The 23,080-nt window shown below is 38.4% G+C and overlaps 1 protein-coding gene across 1 annotated transcript in view; it reads right to left on the bottom strand.

The window, feature by feature from the left end:
- Positions 1-1,093: 1,093 nt before the first annotated feature.
- The window catches only part of EDNRA (endothelin receptor type A), an 85,731-nt gene continuing 63,744 nt past the window's right edge, over positions 1,094-23,080 (bottom strand). Inside the window, exons 3-7 of the mRNA XM_007953801.2 lie at positions 13,799-13,997; positions 10,190-10,342; positions 3,952-4,085; positions 3,436-3,544; positions 1,094-1,234 (exon numbers count right to left, since the gene is read on the bottom strand). Coding sequence (XP_007951992.2) covers positions 1,094-1,234; positions 3,436-3,544; positions 3,952-4,085; positions 10,190-10,342; positions 13,799-13,997 — 736 coding nt within the window. The remainder of the gene's footprint in view (positions 1,235-3,435; positions 3,545-3,951; positions 4,086-10,189; positions 10,343-13,798; positions 13,998-23,080) is intronic.

Raw genomic sequence — 23,080 nt, 5'->3', positions numbered from 1 at the left:
GTGATACATATAATGTATACAGAAGAGTTACTATTACCAAAAAAAAAAAAAAAAGAAAATCAGTAAAACTTCCAATTCTTCTCAAAACATTCAACCCTTTTCTCCTAGGAGTGCTTTAGATTCTATGCATTGCATTAAAAGTCTTAGGTATGGTTAAACATCATGTGCCTTTAAATTCTTACATGCTATTGAGTTTACATAAAAAGGCTTACAAACATGAAAAAAAAATTTGAGCTTTGGAAAACCAGAACTATTTGAGTTAAGCAATTTTTTTTGAGTTTAATAAATATGTTCAAGATGTCTTATAACAAAAGACCATTAAAAATATATAGGTTCTTAAAAAGTCTTTGAGCAGCAGCTATTACACTACCATATGTGGTTATCACTCTGTGCTTTAAGGGCCTGCATTTGTTGCAGCTTTTAGAATTTATGTTTAAAAGTAAAACAGCAAATTGAGAAATATTAACCTAATTGCTCATCTACATACTGTAATACTGTTATGCTTCTTTGTTTTCTTTTTTGCAAAATATGTATAAATAAACTCAAATAATTACATTTATGATACCATGAAGTTAAAAAAAAAACAAAAAAACAAAACAACTGGCAGTGAATGGCATTTCAAATAATGGTGGCTTACACCCATAATGTGATTGGCCAAAAAAAGAATCACCTTTAAAAATAGAACATTTTTCCATAATCTCTAAATTTCATTGTGATCAAGTCTCATTGAACATTTGGTAGAACTGCCATGAAAGCTGGTCTTGTAGCTGAAAATTCTATGTTGATGCAAAATAGTAAATATCTTTCTGGTTTCACTTAATAGTTTCTTTTCTCCCCAACTCATACCATTTTTTTAGTGTTGAATATAACATGCAGAATATGTAAATTAGATGAAAGAAGTAAGGTGCATAGAATTTTTGGGTTTCACCAGTACAACCTCTGATGTTTTCCAAGCATTTTTTTTCCCGCTCAGTGGGTAGGACTGAGTCAAGGGAGAAGAAAAGTAGGAGAAGAGATTTCTGGAGACACAGTGGCAGTGTGATTTTTCTCCAATAAGATTTGAAGGAATATTGATGAACATTTCTTAAGAGGCTCAGTTTATACTATCCTTATGGCTGCTCCTTTCTGTGTTGTGGTTGTTTTGTTCATGGTTCTTCCACTGGATGCTTGTTCCATTCATTGGGACCGAGGTCATCAGACTTTTGGACTGGTAACAGCAACAGCAAAGGCAAGACTGGGGAAAGGAACAGACTCTTAATAATATGAACCTACCAACACATGTCCAGAAGAAGACAGGGGCCTTGCATCCTTACCTACAAGGGTAAATGTTCCTACACATGTGAAGAAAGAATTTGAAGCTTAACAATAATCTAGACTATGGAGTTTGTAATCTTTAGACACCAGTTAAACTGTCCTTTCTGGTATTTTCCTTATCTCTTGTTTTAATTCTATCTGCCAAGCAAAAGAAGAAAGGAAGGCAGTGCTGGCCAGAGTGCTCTACTGATTTGGGCTGGGTGTGGGTTGGGGAGGTGCTGGGAGGGCTCCCATTTCTTCAGTGTGCATTATCTGTGCAGCACCTCACCTGCCACTTATAGCAACCCCATTTGGTGTTTCTCTCATTTTAAAGATGGACAGTGAGACCCAGAAAGGATAACAAGAGGTAGAGCTGGAATTAGAGTCCAGGACTCTCTGGATTACACTCTTTTCTATGAATTGCTGCCTTTTTTACAAAGGTTATAAAATATGTTTAACAACAACCGAAAAGTAGAACAACACAAATGTCTATCAACAGGTGACTAGATAAACATAATGTGGTATATATGTACAATGGAATATTATTTATCTATAAAGAGAAATGAAATTCTGATTCATATTATGACATGGACAAACCTTGAAAACATGCTAAGTGAAATAAGCCGGACACAAAAGGGCAAATATGGTGTGATCCTCATACGAAATATCTAGAACAGGCCAATGCATAGAGATAGCAAGTGGTTACCAAGGAGAGGGGAGAAACGGGGAGTGAGTAAATGCTTAATGGCATAGAGTTTCTGTCTGGAATGATGAAAACAAGTTTTGACAATAGTGATGATGGTCACACGATGTGTGAATATACATAATGCCACTGAATCATATACTGAAAAATGGACAAAATGGCTAATTTTATGTTATACATATTTTTACCACAATAAAAAAATGTTTACTATCTTGGGGTATGTACTTTGATTTTCCCTTTCCCTCTATAATGGCATATATAAATTAATTAGCAAACCAGATCAATTCCAGTTTCTATAATGCATCAGTATGATGCCTGTGTTAGTCAATTCTTCTTGAGGCAGAGCATTTGTGACTTACAGACATTGTCAGATAGACTTAAAAAATGTCACCCCTAAAACTTCAATACCTAGTTGTGTCTACTTATATGTTCTTTGGTTAACATGTCTTTTTTAGATTTCAGGGAGCTCTGGTGGTGTAGTGTCTAAGGCTTTTGATTGCTAACCAGAAAGCTGGCAGTTCAAACCCACCAGCCACTCCTTGGAAGGAAGATTGCACAATCTGTTTCCATAGAGGTTGTTGTTGTTATGTGCCTTCGAGTCACACCTGACTCATAGCAACCCCTCCTTGGGTTTCTGAGGCGGTATCACTATGGAAGTAGATTGCCCAACCTTCCTTCCAAGGAGTGGCTTGTGGGTTTGAACCACCAGCCTTCTGGTTAGCAGTCAAGTGCCTTAGGCACTATGCTACCAGAACTCCTCTCCATGGAGATACTGCCTCAGAAACCCAAGGAGGGGTCACTATGAGTCGAATCGACTTGATGGCAGTGAGTTTGTTTTGGTTTTAGATTGTAAATTTCATAAGGGACTTACTTTTTTTTTTTTAATTTAGCATATTACTAGTAATAATAACTAACTCATATGGTGCACAGTAATGGATTGGACTGTGATACCCCCTTGTGAGTTAGTTTCCTATGCTCACTGTATGTGTTACTGTGTGTGTGTTATTTACGTGGGAATGTTATATGAAAAAAATTTGGTAATCCTCTTTGGGAACAGAGTGCTATGTTAATGTGACATTATTAAGGAAGGGTGTGACCTAAACCTAATGACTTTCACAGAAAAGGAAGCTGATGAAAATAATGCCTACCATTGGAATTAGCAGGCTTGTTCATTACTTAAGGAGCTCTAATGACATAGTGATTAAAACATTTGACTGCTAACCAGAAGGTCAGCAGTTCAAACCCACCAGCTGCTCTGCAGGAGGAAGATGAGGCAATCTACTTCTATAAAGATTTATAGCTTTGGAAACCTAATGGGGGTTGCTATGAGTCAGAATTGACTCAATGGCAATGGGCTTTGGTTTTATTCACTACTTATTATACTCATTTGCTTGTCCTTAAAAAAAAAAAAAAAAAAGACAGTTCCATAACAGTCTTACCTGAAAACAATTCTTAAATTTCTTGCTCACAAAATATAGCGCTATTGGGTTTATACATGAATTCATGGTTGCCAAGTTAATACCGATGTAATCCATGAGCAGCAAGAAACTAGAACGAAAGAAAATGGAGCAGATATTTAGAACATAGTATTTTTTAATCTACTAGCTAGCATTTATCTCTAGAATAAGGATATTTCTTGCCCACAAGCCATTTCTTAGAGGTGGGAGATTCCCCCGCCTCCCACAAGGATGTTTGTTTAAATGACAGTTTAAGTTCTGTCAGGTGGTTACAGATATATCAGCCACTTGGTTAGCTCAAACCCTTATGCTCGGTCTCAGCAGTCAGATGGCAAGATTAGAGAAACGGCTTGCACAAATTCTTGCACCAGTTATGGGCTATGTCAACTAAAGAAAAAGAACCAGTTTTGCAATTTTCATTTTCAGGTTTAACAAGAGTGTTGATTTGATGCAAATGTGAAAGTGACAGAAACTCCAAATAGGTAAAGAGGATTGTACCTAAGTAATTCACATCGGTTCTTGTCCATCTCATCATATACAGTTTTCTTCAAAATGCGGCTCAAATGAAGAGGGAACCAGCAAAGAGCGAAAATTACAACCAAGCAGAAAACGGTTTTTGCCACTTCTCGACGCTAAAGGAAAGTAAGAGAAGAAAGTATATTAAATTTAATGCAGATGAAGGAACTGTATGACAAGGATGTAGTAGGTATCAGGCAAAGAATAAGCCACAGAAGAGCCTGGAGAATGGGCAGCCTCACAGTGCCTCCGCTTCTTCCAGATTCTACGTCCAACATTCTAGCCAAGGAGTTTGTGATACTGTTTTTGGCAGCAGCCAAGCAGGATGGTGGCCTCAGGTTGGTCATTTTAGTTGGGTTAGAGGTGGGAACTGGCTGGAAGTAAACCAATACTGCTTGTATGTGTGGGGTGAATGTATGGGAAAGTAATTAGTGAAAAGCCTCAGCAATAGTAATTACCTAGCATTTAGTGAAAAAAAGAAAAAGAAAAAGAAAAAGGAGTCTTGGTGGTGCAATGGATAAGTGCTCAGCTGCTAACCAAAGGAGCGGTGGTTTGAATTCACCGAGGGGCTCTGGGGCAGAAAGACCTGGCGATCTGTAAAGATTACAGTCAAGAAAACCCTGTGGTGCTGTTAAACTCTGTTACATGACATTGCAATGACTCTGGATTAACTCAATGGCACCCAACCACAACAACATTAGTGATTGCATGGGAGGCAGGGTGACAGAACATAGCAAACGTTCAGACTGATAATGGACAAGTCTGCAAAGGTGTATGGAAAGCAAAACAGGAGTTATTTTTGTTGTCAGGTGCTATTGAGTCAGCTCCGACTCATAGTGACCCCATGAACAACACAACGAAACACTGCCTGGTCCTGCACCAGCCTCACAGTCCTTGTTATACCTAAACCCATCATTGCAGCCATTGTGTATATCCACCTCATTGAGGATCTTTCCCTTTTTCTCTGACACTCCAATTTTACTAAGCATGATATCCTTCTCTAGGGAATGGTCCCTTCTGACAACATGAGGAAAGTAGGTGAGATGAAGCCTGGCCATTCTCTCTTCCCAGGAGCATTCTGGCTGCACTTCTTTGAGGAGAGATTTGTTCGTTCTTCTGGCAGTCCATGGTATTTTCAATATTCTTCTCCAATGCCACAACTCAAAAGCACCAGCTCTTCTTCAGTCTTCCTTATTCATTGTCTAGCTTTCACATGCATATGAGGCTATTGAAAATACCATGGTAAGGTTTTCACTGGCCAATCATCGAGAAGTGAATCCTCTATCCTTCTTCCTAGTCTGTCTTAGTTTGGAAGCTCCACTGAAACCTGTTCACCCTGAGTGACCCTCCTGGTATTTGAAAGTCCAGTAGCATAGCCTCCAACCTCACAGCAACACACAAGCCACCACAGTATGACAAACTGACAATGGTGGCAAGAATAGGGAACATAAAAGAAAAAGCAACAGCAACATGTTTTCTCTGCTTCCTGATTTTGGGAAAAGAGAACATTGGGATCCTTTCACTTTTCAAATTCTCAGATGATGATGATACTTAGGGTACAAACATACATTGCTTGGAAACAGAGGGATAAAAATAAGAGATTATCAGCAGTGATGATATGAAACACTACGGATCCCAGACTGACTTCAGTTGAGAGCTTATATGCTTTCACGTTGGTGTAAAACAAAACAAAACAAAACAAAACAAAACAAAACAAAACAAAACAAAAAACCCCAAACCAACCTCACTGCATTTGAGTAGATTCCGACTTACAGTGACCAATATTGGGTTTCTGAGGCTGTAACTCTTTACAGAAGTAGATTGCCCCTTCTTCCTTCTGTGGAGTGGCTGGTAGGCTTTCACTGTTGACCTGGTTAGCAGCCAAATGCCTTATCTACTATACCACCAGAGCTCCTTTCATGCCAGTGCAGGATCAGAAAAATCCTAGGTTAGGTATTATCTGTAACCATTCATTTGTGCATTGTGCTTGGGTATTATAATGCATGCATTTAGAAGTCTAACTAGAAATACAAAATGCAATGTGTCTATATCTGGGATCAGTTGATGTAAAAATAGAACTGACTGAAAACAGGATTTGGAAGGGTAATGCTGGTTCAGCCTGAACCATATAGCATTAAGTGTGTGTGGCAGTTAAGGTTGTGTGTCAACTTGGCTGGGCCTGGTTGAATGGCTGGGCAATTGGAATAACTACATTATTCACCATGGTGAGATTGGCAATCAATTCCATGGTAGAATCTACTGGAGCAGCTGAGTAGCTTCTTTAGGGATGTGGTCTGCTTCCGATATATAAGAAGCAACTTTGAGGAAGGTCTCGAGCTCTTTGGCACGCTTGAACCATGCATGCAGCTGAGTCATTGTTCAGCAGCCTGCCATGCCCTGCTGATCTTGGGACTTTTTCTGGCCTTGAATTAGTAGCTTGCCATGTTGTTTGGTAATATCAGCACTGTGCCTTTTCACTTGTTGACCTTGGGTTTGTCAGCCTCAGCAGCTAGGAGCTGCCTGAGTGAAGAAAAGCCTCCAGCTTCAGTGGGCTAGGAACAGGAGGCAGAGCTGAAGCCCAAGGTTGAGGGGCTTTCACCCAGCCCCTAGAGCCTGGCACTTTGAACTCAGACTTCTAGCCTCCAAAAACTGTAAGATTAAACTCCTGTTTGTTCAAGCCACCCATTTGTGGTATATTCCTGTCAGAACAGCACCAGGTAACCAAAACAGTGTGAGAAGACTGCAATAAACCCACTTGATTCCAAAAGCCCACTGCCATCAAACCAATTCCAACTCACAGAACTATTTAAGAAGATTCTAGGGCAGTTGTCACAAGTTGCTGCTCTCACACAAAGAACTGGAAATTCTTCATATCTAATTGGGATACGGCTCCAGAGAACATATAAACAGATGACAGAGGGAAGAAGTAAAGGGTTTTTGTTTGCAGGAATGAGGGGCTTTTTAAAGGGTTAGCATGTTTACATGGAAAGACAGCATTTCCATAAACATAGCAAGGAGGGTAGTAGTGGGAGAAGTTATTTCCTCTGACCACATCCTCAAAGAGGATAATCTCTTTGAAGGGTATTATTTTAGTGGTAGAGTTCTTGACATCCATGCAGGCGACCCAGGTTTGATTCCCAGACAATGCATCTCATGTGCAACCCCCGCTCATCTGTCAGTGGAGGCTCGGGTGTTGCTGTGAAGCTGAACAGGTTTCAGTGGAGCCTCTAGGCTAGTGAGAAAGGCCTGGCGATCTACTTCCAAAAAGCAGCTAATGAAAACCCTATGGATCTTGGGAGGATCATGGGGATGGTGCAAGACCTGGCTGTATTTTCTTCTGTTGTGCTTGGGGTTGCCAGGAGTTGGGGGCCAACTCGATGGTAGCTTACAACAATATTAATAAGCTACCATGACAGTCTGATATTTGCTTCTCATGTCTTCTTTACCATCAGATCCTCAATTTGGTTACGGCACCAGTGGAGGCTAGCCTAATCATTTAAGTGGCCCTGTGACATAGTCCTGACAAATAGATTAAGTACAAATTGTTGAGTGAGGTTTTTGGAAAAGTTATTTAAATTGGGGGGACATTCATCGGGTGGACACACACTAATGTGTCTTATATTCTTCCCCTTCTTGCTGCCTGGAAATCAGATATAAAACAGCAGCTGCCCTCTTGCAATACTGAAAGTAAAGTCAGCAAAACAGTAGACAGCTGGTTGATGACTTCCTTGACCACTGAGCTAATGTTATCGGAACTTTTGCTGTGTAAGAGAGAAAAATCCCTGTTTGGCCAAATCACTGTTATTTTGGGCATTCTGTCACCAGCATCTAAACACAATTTCTAACCGATCAAGTTGTTGACATTATAATGAAGAGAAATGAGAGAAAACCACATGAAAAGCAAGACTAAGCACCACATGGAATCTTAGTCAAAGACTGGCAGTGCTTTTTACTCCGTACTGATTAACTCCCCCACAGTCCAAGCTGAAGGTGTTCCAGCCAGGTTTGCTCTTTTGCTGTTAGAACTTCTCACAGCTCTGAATGTGACTAAAGGGAATGACTGCTGCATAAGAATTTGAATCTTGGGTTATCATTTCCATTAAGAGCCAAGCAAATCCGTTAACTACACTGTATAATGAGAATTATGTTGTCTTTACCTACCTTGTAGGGTGTATGGAGACATCAAATAAGATAGCACACAAAGAAATTTCTTTCGTTCTCTCTCTCTCTTTCTTTTTAAATCCTGACAAAGATACTTTTTATAAACTAAAGTTTTGAAAACGTAAAGATTGCTATGTCAATGAGAAACAGCAGGTACCACTCATAGCTTAAGTCAATATTTAAAATACTGTTTTTCACAAGATAAGTTCTAACTAGTTATCGCCTTTGCAGGAAAGATAGGCTGTTGCTGTTGTTAGTTGCTCAAAGAGAAGTAATTGTTAATAAGTATCGCGTATATTGGGAGTGCTTGAATTTGTTAATGCCTGAATAAAGTTGTACAAAACTTTCTCAAAATAATCTTCTTGCTGAATTTCAACAAAGATAATAGCAAACATTTGTATGGCACTTTAGACTTTACAAAGTGTGTGTATACAAATTAATTTCTTTGTTTCTTGTCATAACATTGATTCATATATTATTGGGCCCATATCATCTGATATAGTTTTCTTCAAAATGCAGCTTAAATTAGAAGGTTGAGGAGCTGAAGGTGTGAAAAGTCAGTTACAGCAGCGGAACAGAGTTGCTGACAATGAATTGATCATTGCACATGGTAATTACATAGGATAGATTTACAAGCTCCATGAACCAGCTCACAGTAACTTTTCATGCAGGTGAGTGTTCTTTCTATTGAGACCAAGAAGTTACCTGCAGGCCTAGTTTTACCTATTGAGTTAATATATAGTAAGCTTTGCTGGATTATCATGCATGAGTGGACTCTCTTAGGTACTTTACATTCATTAGGTAATACCCATGATGTATTTTTATGAGGAACTAGAAGCTCAGAGAGGTTAAGTAATCTGTCCAAATCACAGAGCCGGCAAGCAGAAGAGCTAAGTTTTACTGTCTAAAACCCACAGCTTTATCTGCTCAGTTATGCTGTCCTTACCAAAATCCAAACCCACTGCCATTGAGTTGATTCTGATTCATAATGACCCTATAAGACAGAGTAGAACTGTCCCATAGGGTTTGCAAGGGTATAATCTTTATGGATGCAGACTGTCACATCTTTCTCCTGTAAAGTGGCTTGTGGATTCAAAGCAGGGTTTTGAATCAGTTCATTCTGGTTCAACCCCCTGCTGAGAATTTGCCTTTCTTCCCGAAGTACATTGAATCAGAATCTACATTTTAAGATCCCAGGTGATTCTTATGTACACACATACACAAGGATGTAGATTCTGATTCAGTATATTCTGGGTGGAAATGCAAATTCTCAGCAGCTCTGGTTTGAACTGCTGACCTTTTGGTTAGCAGCCACACCAAGGATCTTTTTCTAGAACTTAGGATTGTCTAGAAGTTTGACCTCTACTTATGTACCCAATCCCATTTTCTATCATGAGTTTTCCCTTAAATGTCTAATGTCTCTGGTCAAATACATCTCTTTCTCATCACTTCCCAAATGCATGGTGCTCATTCCATGTTATAACAAGATGCCTAGCCTCCCCCCTGAAATGCCCTCTGTCCTTTTCTTCACATTTACCTTCTCTCTTCCAAGCCCTGGTTCAGTCCCACTCACCCATGAACAGTTTCCTCATGGCTCTAGCTCATATCTCTCCTGGCTTTCTATGGATGGGCTGCTTTTGCCACACTTTGTGATTGTCTTTTCCATTTGGTGCACGATTATATTCTATTTCTATAACAAGGCTACATGGCCTTCAAGGCAGCAAGTGATATGTTTCTTTTTGCCTCACCACAGTTTGAAGGTGTTCAATGTACATACAAACACATGCATGCATGTACATGCATGCATACACACACATACATACCCACACTCTCTCTCTCTCAATATATTCTTGGCAAAGTAAATGAAAAAAAAGTGCAGGCTCCCTATTTCACAAAAGAAATTACTAATACAATAGTTACACATTAAACACAAGATAGCCCCCCCCCACTTTTTTTAGAAAGCCAGGCTAAATCTGCTGGCATATCTGTAAATACAATATTTGGAGACATTCTTTCAAGGACAGTCTCAGCCAAATTTTCATGACCTTATTAGATTTACCTGTTTAAGATGTTCACTGAGGGCAATCCTCAAGCTGCCATTTCTTCTGTTTAACATCTCACAAGTCATGAGGGTATAGAAGATTGCGGTGCACACCAAGGGCATGCAGAAATAGAACCCGAAGAGCCACCAGTCCTTTACATCTTGGTAGAACTGTAAAGTGGAAAAGAGAGGTATAAGCATGCAAATTAAATTTAGTTCAGTGTCTCAGGTAGCTTCAAGATCCGTGTACCTGCACATATGTGTGTATATTCATGTCCACTGGTTGTATTAATGGGACAATGTGGAAGGAGAGTGCTCAAAATCCAATTAAATTGGAAAGTCCATGAATAACACGTAAAGAAGATTCTTTTTTTAAGAAAAACCCTCACAAGGATTCTTCTTATAAACTAAAGTTGGTTACAATTCCACAATGAAAAGGATCTAATCAATAAAAATAATTCCCTTCCAATACTTACAAAGTGTGATTTTGAGCATATAGACTATATATTTATCTTTATTTATTGATAAGTCTCAAACTTTTGCTACTGTCTGGTCTACATTTGACTTTTGTGGTTAAAGTGTACTTTATGTGAACATCTTGTTTAGAAACAGTGAAGGTTATGAATGGCTTATCTGTGTAGCTTTGGTTAGGGGGAGTTAACCCTTTGCCTGGTATGCCTGCTATGTGACCTCGTAACCAGCCAGTTCCAGCCATCAATAACTGTAGTCTTTCTCCTGCTCTTAATACCACCTGGAAACCATTGAGGCAGAATCTCTTATCTGAAGGCATATTTAGCATTATCTCCCTGTGGGCAGGATTTGTGAACACCAGGATTTTTCATTTTATTTAATTAATTAATTTATTTATTTTTAGACAGAGAACACTTAAAAGTCTATAAAATGAATATTGGAAAATAATATCTAAACTCTTTCTTCTACTAAACTAATCACTGACTTGGGAAAGAAATGCTTTTCTTTTGCTAATAATGTTTCTCCAGATTGTTTATTTACGAAGGATAAAGCAGCCTACTATAATAACCCAGTTCCCACAGTAAAAAGTTATGCTGTGCCGTGAAAAACTGTCCAGTTTCTGAATATAGAAAGAGGCCCACTGAGCTACATTTATAACATGTCTATTAAAATAACCTATAAATGGTTCCTGAGGAAAAAAAGTTCTAAGCAGGACTTCTTAACTATTTTTATACAAAACCCCTTTGGAAGTCTGATGAAGACTATAATCCCTGCTGAAAATAGTGCTTTACATGTAAAAAATAAAATACATATGATTACAAAGGGAACCAATTACATTGAAAAAATAGTGATCAAAATACCAAAACTAAAATTCTGATCTAATAATATATGTATTTCTTTATTGACAAATTAAATAACAAATCTACTGGAGGCTCTAATCACTACCAGAATATTAAAGTAGTGATGAGAATAAATGATATTGAGATTCTGCCACAATTGTCATGTGATAGGAACATGTCTGTGATTTCTATGAGTAAAAATGTCATGAGTGATGATAAGTACTATGGTGGTTTATTGCCTACATTCATGATAGAAGGACATGATATATTTCAGTTGGAAGTTAGTGAAAAATAAACAATTTTTTTTTCCTATCCAAATACAAATGTGATTTTGAGACATACAGACTATATATTTATCTGTGTAGCTTTGTTAGGGAGAATTAACCCTTTGCCTGGTATGCCAAATACATAGACTCCTGTCCTCAGGTTAAGTGTCAGTTCTCAAAGGGGTTGGTTTATTCATATTTGCTTATACAAATCTTTCCCTATCCGTACCATGCCACAGAAAGACATAAGTGCTGAACTTTTTTTTTTTTTTTAAAGAAGTTCAGAAAGGGCTCTCTTCCTCTTTTTAAAGTGCAACACAGAAACTCTTTTGAACAGTCCCCTTCTATTGTGCCATCTTCTTCCTGGTGTGTTTCTGGCTGGTGTAAATGGCCAGAAGTAGCTACAGAGGGTCTGGAAGCTGACTCCCAAGAGGACTGGCTGGAGTCCCCTGCCCCCTCTGCATTACAGGCCTGTAGAGAGAGGAGTCACACATTTCTTTTGAACTGATGTCATCAGCAAGGATATGGAGATGCCTCCCGTCAGTCTAGGTTAGAGCAAAGTTGAGGGGCAAAGAGTAGAAAAGAGAGGGGAAATAAAGTTAGAATAAAACAAGGGTGGAGGAGAAAGAGAATTTTAAAACTTTAGACTTAGAATGAAATCTAAAACTGTATCAGTTCAAACTCATAACATTTACTGGAACTTTCCAGGGACTCCCTGCCTGAACGGTAGCCATCTTTCGCTTGAGCACTTCTATAAAGAAGACTCAGTCATTATGAATCAGCCTATTTCATTCTAGCTAGCTCCAATGGTTAGTAAGCTCCTACTTACAATGAGCCTTTTCTCACTATTGATTTATCTTCCCAAATTCTGATAACCTCCTACTGTCTACTTTGTTTTCCACTGTGGAGGCTGACCAGATAAAAAAGCCAGTAGATAAAGAGAAGACCTCAGTTTTAAGGTTGCCAGCTTGGCAGATCTCATGAGCACTTTTAATTTTAAAATAAGAATCTCCAAGCAGGATAAGTGGTTAACTGGAAAACCACGAATTTTGTGAATTTTCCAAGTTAAGAAAACATACCTGGAGATATCTGTAAGTGATTAAATGTGGAATCTGAGTTGCATGGAAATTCACATCAAAGCATTAAATTATGCTAATTTAAGGGAAATAGTTACTCTTTTGGTTTTCCTCCTCAGTCCACATGTAACTTGTTTTGCAAAGAAAATATGCATTTTAAATATGTTTCCTAATACACTCAGCCATGTGATTAAGATTTTCAGAAAAATATTCATGTGGTAAGGTGTATTAAAAAAACGACTACAAATTTGATAAACTAAAACACTTTTTAAAAATGTTCAACAATTTTATATGATTTGTATATTAGACATAGTTCTGTACTAATAGTACATGTAAATACTACGTCCTCCTTTGAATTAGTAAGTCCACCTTAAAGGATGGGAATGAGCAATGTACACTTCCCCAAGCAATAAAAAAGAAGTCTCAGCTTGCTTGTCAGATGCTGTGTTCCTTACTATGAAAACAAAGCATATCATATGCATATTTTTATTCTAATCCCTCTTTTTTAGTAAATCTGTTTCACAATTCTTACTTGTTTGTACAGAAAAATGTTGTTGCTGTTATGGGCCGTTGAGTCGGACCTGACTCATAGCGACCCTTCCTTGGGTTTCCGAGGCAGTATCACTCCGGAAGTAGATTGCCCCATCTTCCTTCCGAGGAGTGGCTGGTGGGTTTGAACCATCAGCCTTCTGGTTAGCCTTAGGCACTATGCTACCAGAGCTCCCAACAGAAAAATAATCATGTCTATATTGTACAACAATATGAGAGTGAAAAACAAAAGAGTTCATCAATTGTGTTCTAGTCAGGAAGCTAAATACTGGTTTCACCTCTACTCCTTAGACAACTGAAGAACATTTGACTGAAATGGCAGAGTAAGCCACACTGGGCATTGCTTACAGGTAAAGCTTTCAGATGGTAAAGTATAAATGAAAATTACCTCCCCTCCCCAATTCATGTTCTGTAAATGATTAGTACCTCCATGAATTTTGATGTGGCATTGAGCATACAAGTTTTGTGTTGTTCACCCTTGTATTCAAAGGGCACCATGACGAAGCCAATTGCTTCAGGAATGGCCAGGATAAAGGAAAGGATCCAGATGGAGACAATTTCAATGGCTGTGACCAAGGGAATCCCAATTCCCTGAACACGACTCCAGGAGGCAACTGCTCTGTATCTGAAAAATAAAAATGAAAATAAAAATGGGGTGGTAGAGCTAAGTAACCAAGTATTTAAAAATCTATTGATCTATTTTCCAAACCCAAACCAAACTCACTGTCATCGAGTTGATTCTGACTCATAGTGACCCCCTCTGGGTTTCTGAAGCAGTAAATCCTTATGGAAGTAGATTGCCCAGTCTTGCCTCCATGGAGTAGCTGGTGGGTTTGAACTGCCCACCTTCTGGTTAGCAGTCAATTGCCTTAGACACTATGCTACCAGAGCTCCTTATTTATCTATTTTAGTAAACAAACATTATAAATTCTAGAAATATCTTAACGGTCATTAACCAGAATTGCCCAGTGTTGTCATGATGAAGTAAAGAATTGGAATTCACTGAGCCAGACTGTTGATAGGCTACATTTTCTTTCAAAATGAGATTTAAATATGATGCTGATTGTTTGAAGAATCTGCCATTGATCAGATTCTGAACTGTAGAATATTTAAGTAGAATTTCTAAGAACCGCTGCCTATAAACAATTTGAGAAGTGTGTGAATGATAATTTTTTAAATGAAGGAATGGGGGGGGGGAGAGAATAAAAAATAGTAGGAATAAGGGGGGTGGGAGGAAATAACAAGGAGCCAAAGAAACTATTTTAGGGATGGCCTAAAATGTTATCTTTCTCTCCATGTGGATTTCTTTTTGATTGCTTTCTTTTTATACTGAATGCAGACAGGATATGATAAGGGGTGACTATGAGTTGGGACCAACTCCACGGCAGTGAGTTTGGTTTTATTTATTTATTTATTTATTTTTAGTTCAAGAAAGGAACTCTGGTGGTGCAGTAGGTCAAGATGTTCAGCTGCTAACCAAAAGATCTTTGATTTGAACTCACCAGCTGGTTTGCAGGAGAAAGATGAGGCAGTCTGTTTCCATAAAGATTTATAGCCTTTGAGACCCTATGGGGTTTCTATTCTGTCCTAATGGGTCGTTCTGAGTCGGAATCTACTGGATAGTGGCAGGCTTAGTGCAAGAAAAGGCTCAAAGCCTTTTCCATGATTTAAAAGCTGCACATGCAGCAAGTAAAGGAGATTATAATGAAGAATTTGTTGAGAGTAGGGGTTGGTTGGATCATTTCAAAGTGAGGGCAAATTTACATAACATTAAAAGGTAAGTATGGTAGATAGTGCTTAAGGCACTTGACTGCTAAACAGAAGCCTGGTGATTCAAACCCACCAGTCACTCCTTGGAAGGAAGATGGGGCAATCTACTTCCATAGTGATGCTGCCTCGGAAACCCAAGGAGGGGTCGCTGTGAGTCGGGGCCAACTCGATGGCACATAACAACAACAACATTCTGTGTCCGTAAGTCAGATGTTCCTAACACAGGGACTGCCTGTACTCCAGTCTGGGTCAAGATGAAGTATAGAGTATGGGTGTCCAGGGACCAGCCATCAGCTTTGTTAGGGATTTTCTATGAACCTTGTTTTGAAAAACAAGTGAGGCCACTTAGAGTGCCACCCATTTGGAAATCAAAAGTCTGAAATCTTTATTTGGCGTCTAACTAAATCTCATGAACATTTCGAATGTGTTAGATAGGTGTGCCTGTGTTCTCTAAACTGGGGAAACTGGATGATGGAAGAAGGGGTTGAGAAAACTTCTGGTACCTGTTATACTAGAATCTCTTTTCTCCTTGTATATTAAAAAAAAAAAAAAAAAAAATCCTAGAAGTAATAGCTACGAAGTCTAGATATCCATAAGTAAATAGTGATGATGGCTATTCCACCAATCATCCCTCAAAAAATGGTCAGAGTGAGCTTGTATCAAGTGGCAGTATTAAAAAATAAATAACATTTCTGATAAATGTCAAAGGATGGCTATATCTCTCCAATTATGGTCCTGTGCTAAAGCATGTGAAAACTGAGTTAAACATATCTTGGGTCCTAATCTTTAGGATATACAATCTAAAAGAAAAGAATGGTTCATACAGAAGTATAGGAAATCAGTGTAACTGACCATTCATGCCAATCAAAAAACAAGTTAGCATTAATAAATTTGCTTGCATTATTTCTTACTTTAATTTTTTTAAAATTATAATAGCTAACTCACTCACTGCTGTCAAGTTGATTCGACTCATAGCAACCCCTCCTTTAGTTTCCGAGGCAGTATCTCTACAGAAGTAGATCGCTCAGTCTTCCTTCTGAGGAGTGGTTGGTGGGTTTGAACTGCCAGCCTTCTTGTTAGCAGTCAAATGCCTTAGGCACTATACCACCAGAGCTTTAAGCCTAAAGGTTTGGTTTTAGAAACTCTATGCTCTTTGACCTGATATGATGGTCTGATGCTAATTGCTTTTAGACTTATTATTTAGAAAGAACTGTGACATAATATGGCATTTTTCTGATTTCATTCTCGACATTTTCATTGCTGTTGTAATGGAAAGGAAATAGTCTCTTTTTATAGCTTTCATTACATAGTGCCAGAAAAGGGCTGTCAATCAGACCAAGGATTGGAGACAGGTGCACCTGGGTTCACAGGACAAGGAACTTAACTTGTAGACCATGACCAAATAAAGCCAAAGCAAGTTACAAGCGACCAAAATCAGCCAAGATGCACCTCTAAAAATTATATTTAGTGTACAGGCAGTCTCTGGGGTACAAACAAGACTTTTTATTAAGTGTGGCGTTAAGAATTTGTTGGTAAGAAGGACAAATATAGTATTAGTTCATTATTGTAGAAAGTCAAGGAAAGGTTTATATATGGAAGGAAACTTTCTTTGTTGGTTACCAGAAGTGGGAGGGGAGGCGAGGGAACACTGTTTAAAAAAAATGTATTGACCCATGTCACTTTAGTTTTGTGTATTTCACTGTATATAAATTATATTTCAACAAAATATATTTTTTAAAAAAATAATTTGTACCAGAAAAAGGAGCTCTGGTACTATAGTGGTTAAGGCATTTGGCTGCTAACCAAAAAAAATGTATTGACCCATGTCACTTTAGTTTTGTGTATTTCACTGTATATAAATTATATTTCAACAAAATATATTTTTTTAAAAAATAATTTGTACCAGAAAAAGGAGCTCTGGTACTATAGTGGTTAAGGCATTTGGCTGCTAACCAAAAAGTTGGTAGTTTGACCCCACCAGCCACTCTGTGGCAGAAAGAAGGGGCAGTCTGTCTCTGGAAAGAGTTACAGCCGTGGAAACCCAGTGGGGGTCACTATGAGTCGGAATTGACTTGATGGCTGTGAGTTTGGTTTTTATTTTTTGGCTGGTGCAAGAAAAGGCCCAAAGCTTTTTAGATGATTTAAAAGCAGCATTTGCAGCAAGTGAAGTCATTGTGAGGAGGAATTTATTGCAAGTAGGGGTTGATTCAATTGTTTCAAAGTGAGGGCAAATTTACAGAACATTGAAAGGCAATTATGAATTGTTCATAAGTCAGACATTCATAATATGGGACTGGCTGTATTGTCTCAGGAAAAATAGGGCCATCTGTGAAGACACAACTCCTAGGAATCATACAGCCTGGTTCCTCATCGGAATTGCCTGTAGACTGTTGCGAGTGCCATTAAGTCGATTTTCACTCATAGTGACCATGTGACAGAGTTGAACTGACTATGATCTTTATGGGAGCAGATCACAGGTTTTTTTTTTTCCTGCAGAACCACTGGGTGGATTTGAACCACCAACCTTTTGGTTAGCAGCTAAATGCTTAACTGTTGGGCCACAAGGGCTCCTGCTTATTGATTAGAACCTATAGATTTGGTGACATGATGCTCTCACATGGCATATATGTAGCACAATTCACTGGAGAGCTGTTTTGCAAAAGCTTTTTAGGGCAAGTAAGATTGGTGAACAATAACAATCTCTAAAAGGTACAGATTACTTTGGAATGGAATAAAATACAGCTATGAAAATAGACAAAGAAAATGCTTTTACTGTATAGCCAAGACTGCATTTTTTATTTTATGAGTTATTTCCGGTGGAATCAAGATGACTGTTTATTTTGCTTTCTATTTGTTTACTTTTCTTTGTTGTCTTATTAGATTGACAGCCCAATGTCCAATAAAAGCCAGAAGGAAGGGAGACGGGATGTCTGTAGCCCAAGGCTGTCAACTGGATTACAACTATTTCTTCTTCCCTTTCCTTAGCTTAGCTTCCAGGAAAGGTGAGTTAAATAAAACACAATCTTTTCTCAGGAAGTTAAGAAAGACAGATTTCTTAAGCAGGATTGAAGGTAGAAGATGGTTTAAGTTAGAAAATGTGGTCGGCATGTTCTTATAATGAATATATTTACAGGTCAGCTTCATTTTATAATGTTCTGTGAGTTCTCAGAATATTACACATCTACTCCACTACCAAGGATCTCTGGTAGCACATGCCTAAGGGACTTGACTGCTAACCAGAAGGTTGGTCATTCAAACCCACCAGCCACTCCATAGAAGGAAGACGGGGCAATCTACTTCTGTAAAGATTACGGCCTTAGAAACCCAGTGGGGGTCCCTATGAGTCGGAATTGACTCGATGGAAATGGGTTAATCCACTACCTGATTGTCAGTTTGCTGTAAGGTGTTGGCTTGCATGCTGCTATAATGGTGGAAGTTATGTACCAATATTTCAAATCCAGCAGCATCACCCATGGTGGACAGGTTTCAGTGGAGTGTCTAGACCAAGGCAGGAAGCATTTAGACTAGGAAGAAAGGCCTGGCAATCTACTTCTGAATATTAGCTAATGGATAATTAGTTCTATGGATAACAACAGAGCATGCTGATAGCATGTTGGTGGATGATGCAGGACTGGGCAATGTTTTATTGTTATATATAAGGTTGTCATGACTTGGAGTTGACTTGACAAGTAACAACAACAACAACAATCCAACATAAAATCACAATTTCATTTTAAGTAGGAATAATTTTTATTGTCTAGTTTAGCAAATGAATCATAACCAGTCTGTCCCTTCATTAACCCTTATCACTGATAATGAGAATATTTTTCATTTGTAATCATCCTGATCTTTTATTTATTTATTTTTTAAATTGTGCTTTGGGTGCAAATTTACAAAGGAGATTTGTTTCACATTCAACAGTTCATGCAAATTTGATTTCATGGCCCCAATTCCCGTCCCCAACCATACAAAACTCTCCTCCCCTCTCCTCCTCTCTTCTCCCTCTGACTACCCCCTCCCTGTGCCCTTCTTATCTATACAATCCTGCCTGTCTAGCTTTTCCTCTATGTGAATGCTGCCTCTCTGATATCTCATGGTTGGTTGATCTAATGGGTGCATCTTCCTAGAGTAGGTGCATCTCCCTGGGGTAGGTGTTCTGTGTGTAAGTATTTCAACTGTTGGTCTGAGACCCAATCCATGGAAGTGATCCATTTGTAGGCCTGAAGGGTAACCTGGGGTCATAGTCTTGGGGGTTTCACATATTTCCATCCCACTAGTAATTCTAGTCATTTTTGGTAATCATCTTGATTTTAATAGCTTCAAAAAATAAGGAGAGAACAACCATAAGAGCAATTACAATACCCAATCATTTATGATGATGGAGGTGGGATAGGTATGGGAAATACGTAATACTGGATGTTCCAAAAATGATTTCTATTTGGGATATAATTTTACAACACACATACATATAAATATGCTCTCCTAGTAAGGAGAGCATATTTATATGTATGTGTGTAGAAAAGAACTCTTTATTTGCCAAAGAAAATCTTCAAAGTGTGGATCCAACCACCACCAACTGATACTCCAGAATGAATCCCTCTTTTTGAAATGGCTTCTTCACTTGCGTTCTGAGACCTCACACTCCTTTCAAACTCTCCTTGGCTGGTTCCTCCCCACTCCCCAAAATCTTAGCATTGGACTTCTTCTAGGGCTTAGCCTTTGGGCTTCTTTTCTATCTACTGTCTCTCTTGATACCATCCATTCTGGGGCTTTAGTATCATTTAAACTATCTGAGACTGATCATTTCCAAATTTATAACTCTAGCCAGGAACCTCATCTCTTAATTCCAGATGTGTATATCCAACTGCCTACTTGGCATCTTGGGAGCTCTGGTGGTGTAGTGCTTAAGGCATTTGACTGCTAACCAGAGGCTAGTGGTTCAAACCCACTGCCACTCCTTGGAAGGAAGATTGGGCAATCTACTTCCGTAGAGTTACTGTCTTGGAAACCCAAGGAGAGAAAATGACTCCATGGTAGTGAGTTTTTTTTTTTTTTTTTTAACTTGTTATCTCCACTTGGATGTTAATAGGCATTCAAATTTTCCCAAACCAGATCCCTCACCTTCCCCTGGCACCTAAGCTTGCTTTTTCTCTATCTGATGTTTGCCATCCTAGGCCAAAACCATTGGAGTTAGCCTTGGATCCATTTTTTCTCTTCCAGCACAGAACCAATTTTTTAACAAGTCTTATAATATCTTCCTTCCACATGTTTTCAAATGCAACCACCTCTCACCATCTCACCTGTCACCATCTTGCCTGGATTATGGCTTGTTCTACTATAGCTTATCCGGAACACAGCAACCAGAAGCCTGTTAGAATGTGGGTCAAATCATGTCACTCATGCTCAAAACCCATTAGCACTTTCTTACCCCACTGGGAATGCTCTTCTCACAGGTGTCCTCAGAGTTGCTTCCTCAATCTTTTCAGGTCTTTACTCAGTTCTAGCTTTTCAGAGGCCTTCAATAAGTACCCTATTGAAAATGCCAACTCCCTTCCAGACTTACCTGGTCTTGCTCATTCTAATTTATTTTTCTTGATGGCCTACTTACTACCATCTCAGAAAACATATACTTTGCTAATTTATTTGGTTTATTGTCTATGACTATCCCTCCTGTTAGGTCATAATCTCCATGAGGGCAGAAATTTTGTTTTTTGTTTTGGTCACAATTATCTAGAACAATACAAAACCAAGCCAGCTCTCACTCATGACAACCCTTCGTGTGTCAGAGTAGAACTGTTCTCCATGGGGTTTCCAATGGCTGAGTTTTCAGAGGTAGGTCACCAGGCCTTTCTTCCAAGGTGCCTCTGGGTGGACTTGAAAGTCCAACCTTTTGGTTAGTAGCCAAGCATGTTAACCATTTGCACTTCCAGGAATTCCATCTAGAGCAATGGATTCTGAATAAATATTTGTTGAATAAAGTGTCTCTAGCTTCTTCACCTTACATTTGTATTACTTTATTAGCCAAAGCCAACTGCATCCTACATTTTGAATATTTTCTATTTTTTTAAAGCTAGCCCTGAGTTAAGAAACAGATAAAAAGCTATTATTTTTAGAATTCCAGAATTAAGTAATTTGAAAACCAGGAGGATCCTTGGAGCTGATTGTTTCTGTCTTCCTTTTTCCGGTTGGGAACCTGGGCACTGGCATGTTACATCCTCTGCCTGATCTCTAGTGAGTTATGTGGAGTTTGCACCAGGGTCAGTCAATTCCCAGAGGAATTTGTTCCCATGACATCACCTTGTACCCTGTCATGTGATATGCCAAAATAAAAATACAAATTATATGTTTTATTTATGTAAAGATCTCGGTCACTGTGTGTGTCCCTATAAATAGATTTTACATGTCTTCAAGGCCTGGTGGCATTTAATGCATGTTTATTAAATCTTTAAGCTATGGTTTAGGACAGTCATTAAATTTTTAAAATTTATTATTAAATGCCTTAAGCAGTATAAAATAAAATTTAAGTTCAAAAGATACTACTTCATATGTCTAATGCAATGGGCACCATGGCCTAAGTGACAACATATCTTTGGGATGAAAAAACTGAAAGTAGACAATTAATTGTTCCTGAGGAACAATATAAACTGTTATGCAAATTCTGTTGACTTAATATACATATATGTATTCCCCTCATATCGTGTAGACTTACATGGAATGAAATCAAGTCTGGTAGTAAATAAAACAGTTATTTTTGTTAGTTCACATTGAATTGATTCCAATTCATAAAAGTAGAAAAAAAAAAAAAACCTACTGTCTATTTTTTCCTTCAAATTCTTTGCCCATTTTAATTTTTATAGGCATAGTTTGATTATAAATTATGATAATAGTTACAATTTTATATTTAGCTTTATTTACTTTACATTTAAAATACTCTCTCAAGTTTCTACATAGGCATAGCATTTAGAAATGTAATGGCTACCAGTATGACAAGATAATACAATTTATTTATATTTTTCTATGTTTACATCATTTCCAGTGTTTCACTATTGTACATAACATAACAATTAGAATGCTTGCACAAATACATTTTCATTTCTTTGAATTATTTTCCTGGATTAATTTATCTTAAGAGAAATTACTGGATCAAGTGAATGAAAAGGTAGTCCAAGACACTTAAAAAAAAAGCTTCTACCAAGTGCCAGTGAATGCCTGCCTGCATTAGAATTTCCTGTTCTTTCTCCAGTATTGTCACTTTCATAAGGAAAAAATGGTACCTTTACCTTTACTTTTGGAGTCTCCAAGGGTGGGGGCTGCAAGTGGTTAACAAACTCAGTTACTAATTGAAAGGCAGGAGGCTAAAGCCTACTTAGAGGCACCTTGGAAGAAAGGCCTGGTGTTCTACTTCTGAAAATTAGCCACTGAAAACCCTGTGGAGCCCAGTTCTACTGTGACACACATAGGTCACCATGACTTGGAACTGACTCAATAGGAACTGGTGTCTTTACCTCTGCACATTTTTCATTAACAGCAAAGATGACCACTTAGAGTGTTTATTATTTATATTTATTATGTGACAGACGAAGAATATTTAATATGAACCATGGGCTGCCACAAGAATGGACAAGAGCGTCTTGGAAGCATATAACCAGAATGCATGCTCCTTAGAAGTGAGGCTGGCAAGACTTCATCTCAGTTTCTTTGGACATATGATCAGCAGGGACTAATCCCTGGAGAAGGACATCATGCTTGGTAAAGTAAAGGATCAGAGAAAAAGGGGAAGACCCTCAGTGAGATGGATTGACACAGTGACTGCAGCAATGGGCTTGAACATTGCGACAATTATGAGGATGGTGTGGGACTGGGCAGCATTTTGTTCTGTTGTGTATAGGGTTGCTATGAGTAGGAAATGACTCGATGGCACCTAAAGCAAAAACATGT

Source organism: Orycteropus afer, unplaced genomic scaffold, assembly GCF_000298275.1.
Source record: "Orycteropus afer afer isolate SDZICR_OR568_19922 unplaced genomic scaffold, OryAfe1.0 scaffold00415, whole genome shotgun sequence".
Lineage (NCBI taxonomy): Eukaryota > Metazoa > Chordata > Mammalia > Tubulidentata > Orycteropodidae > Orycteropus > Orycteropus afer.
Note: the sequence above shows the minus strand (reverse complement) of the source record. Positions and strands in the feature narration are given on the sequence as shown.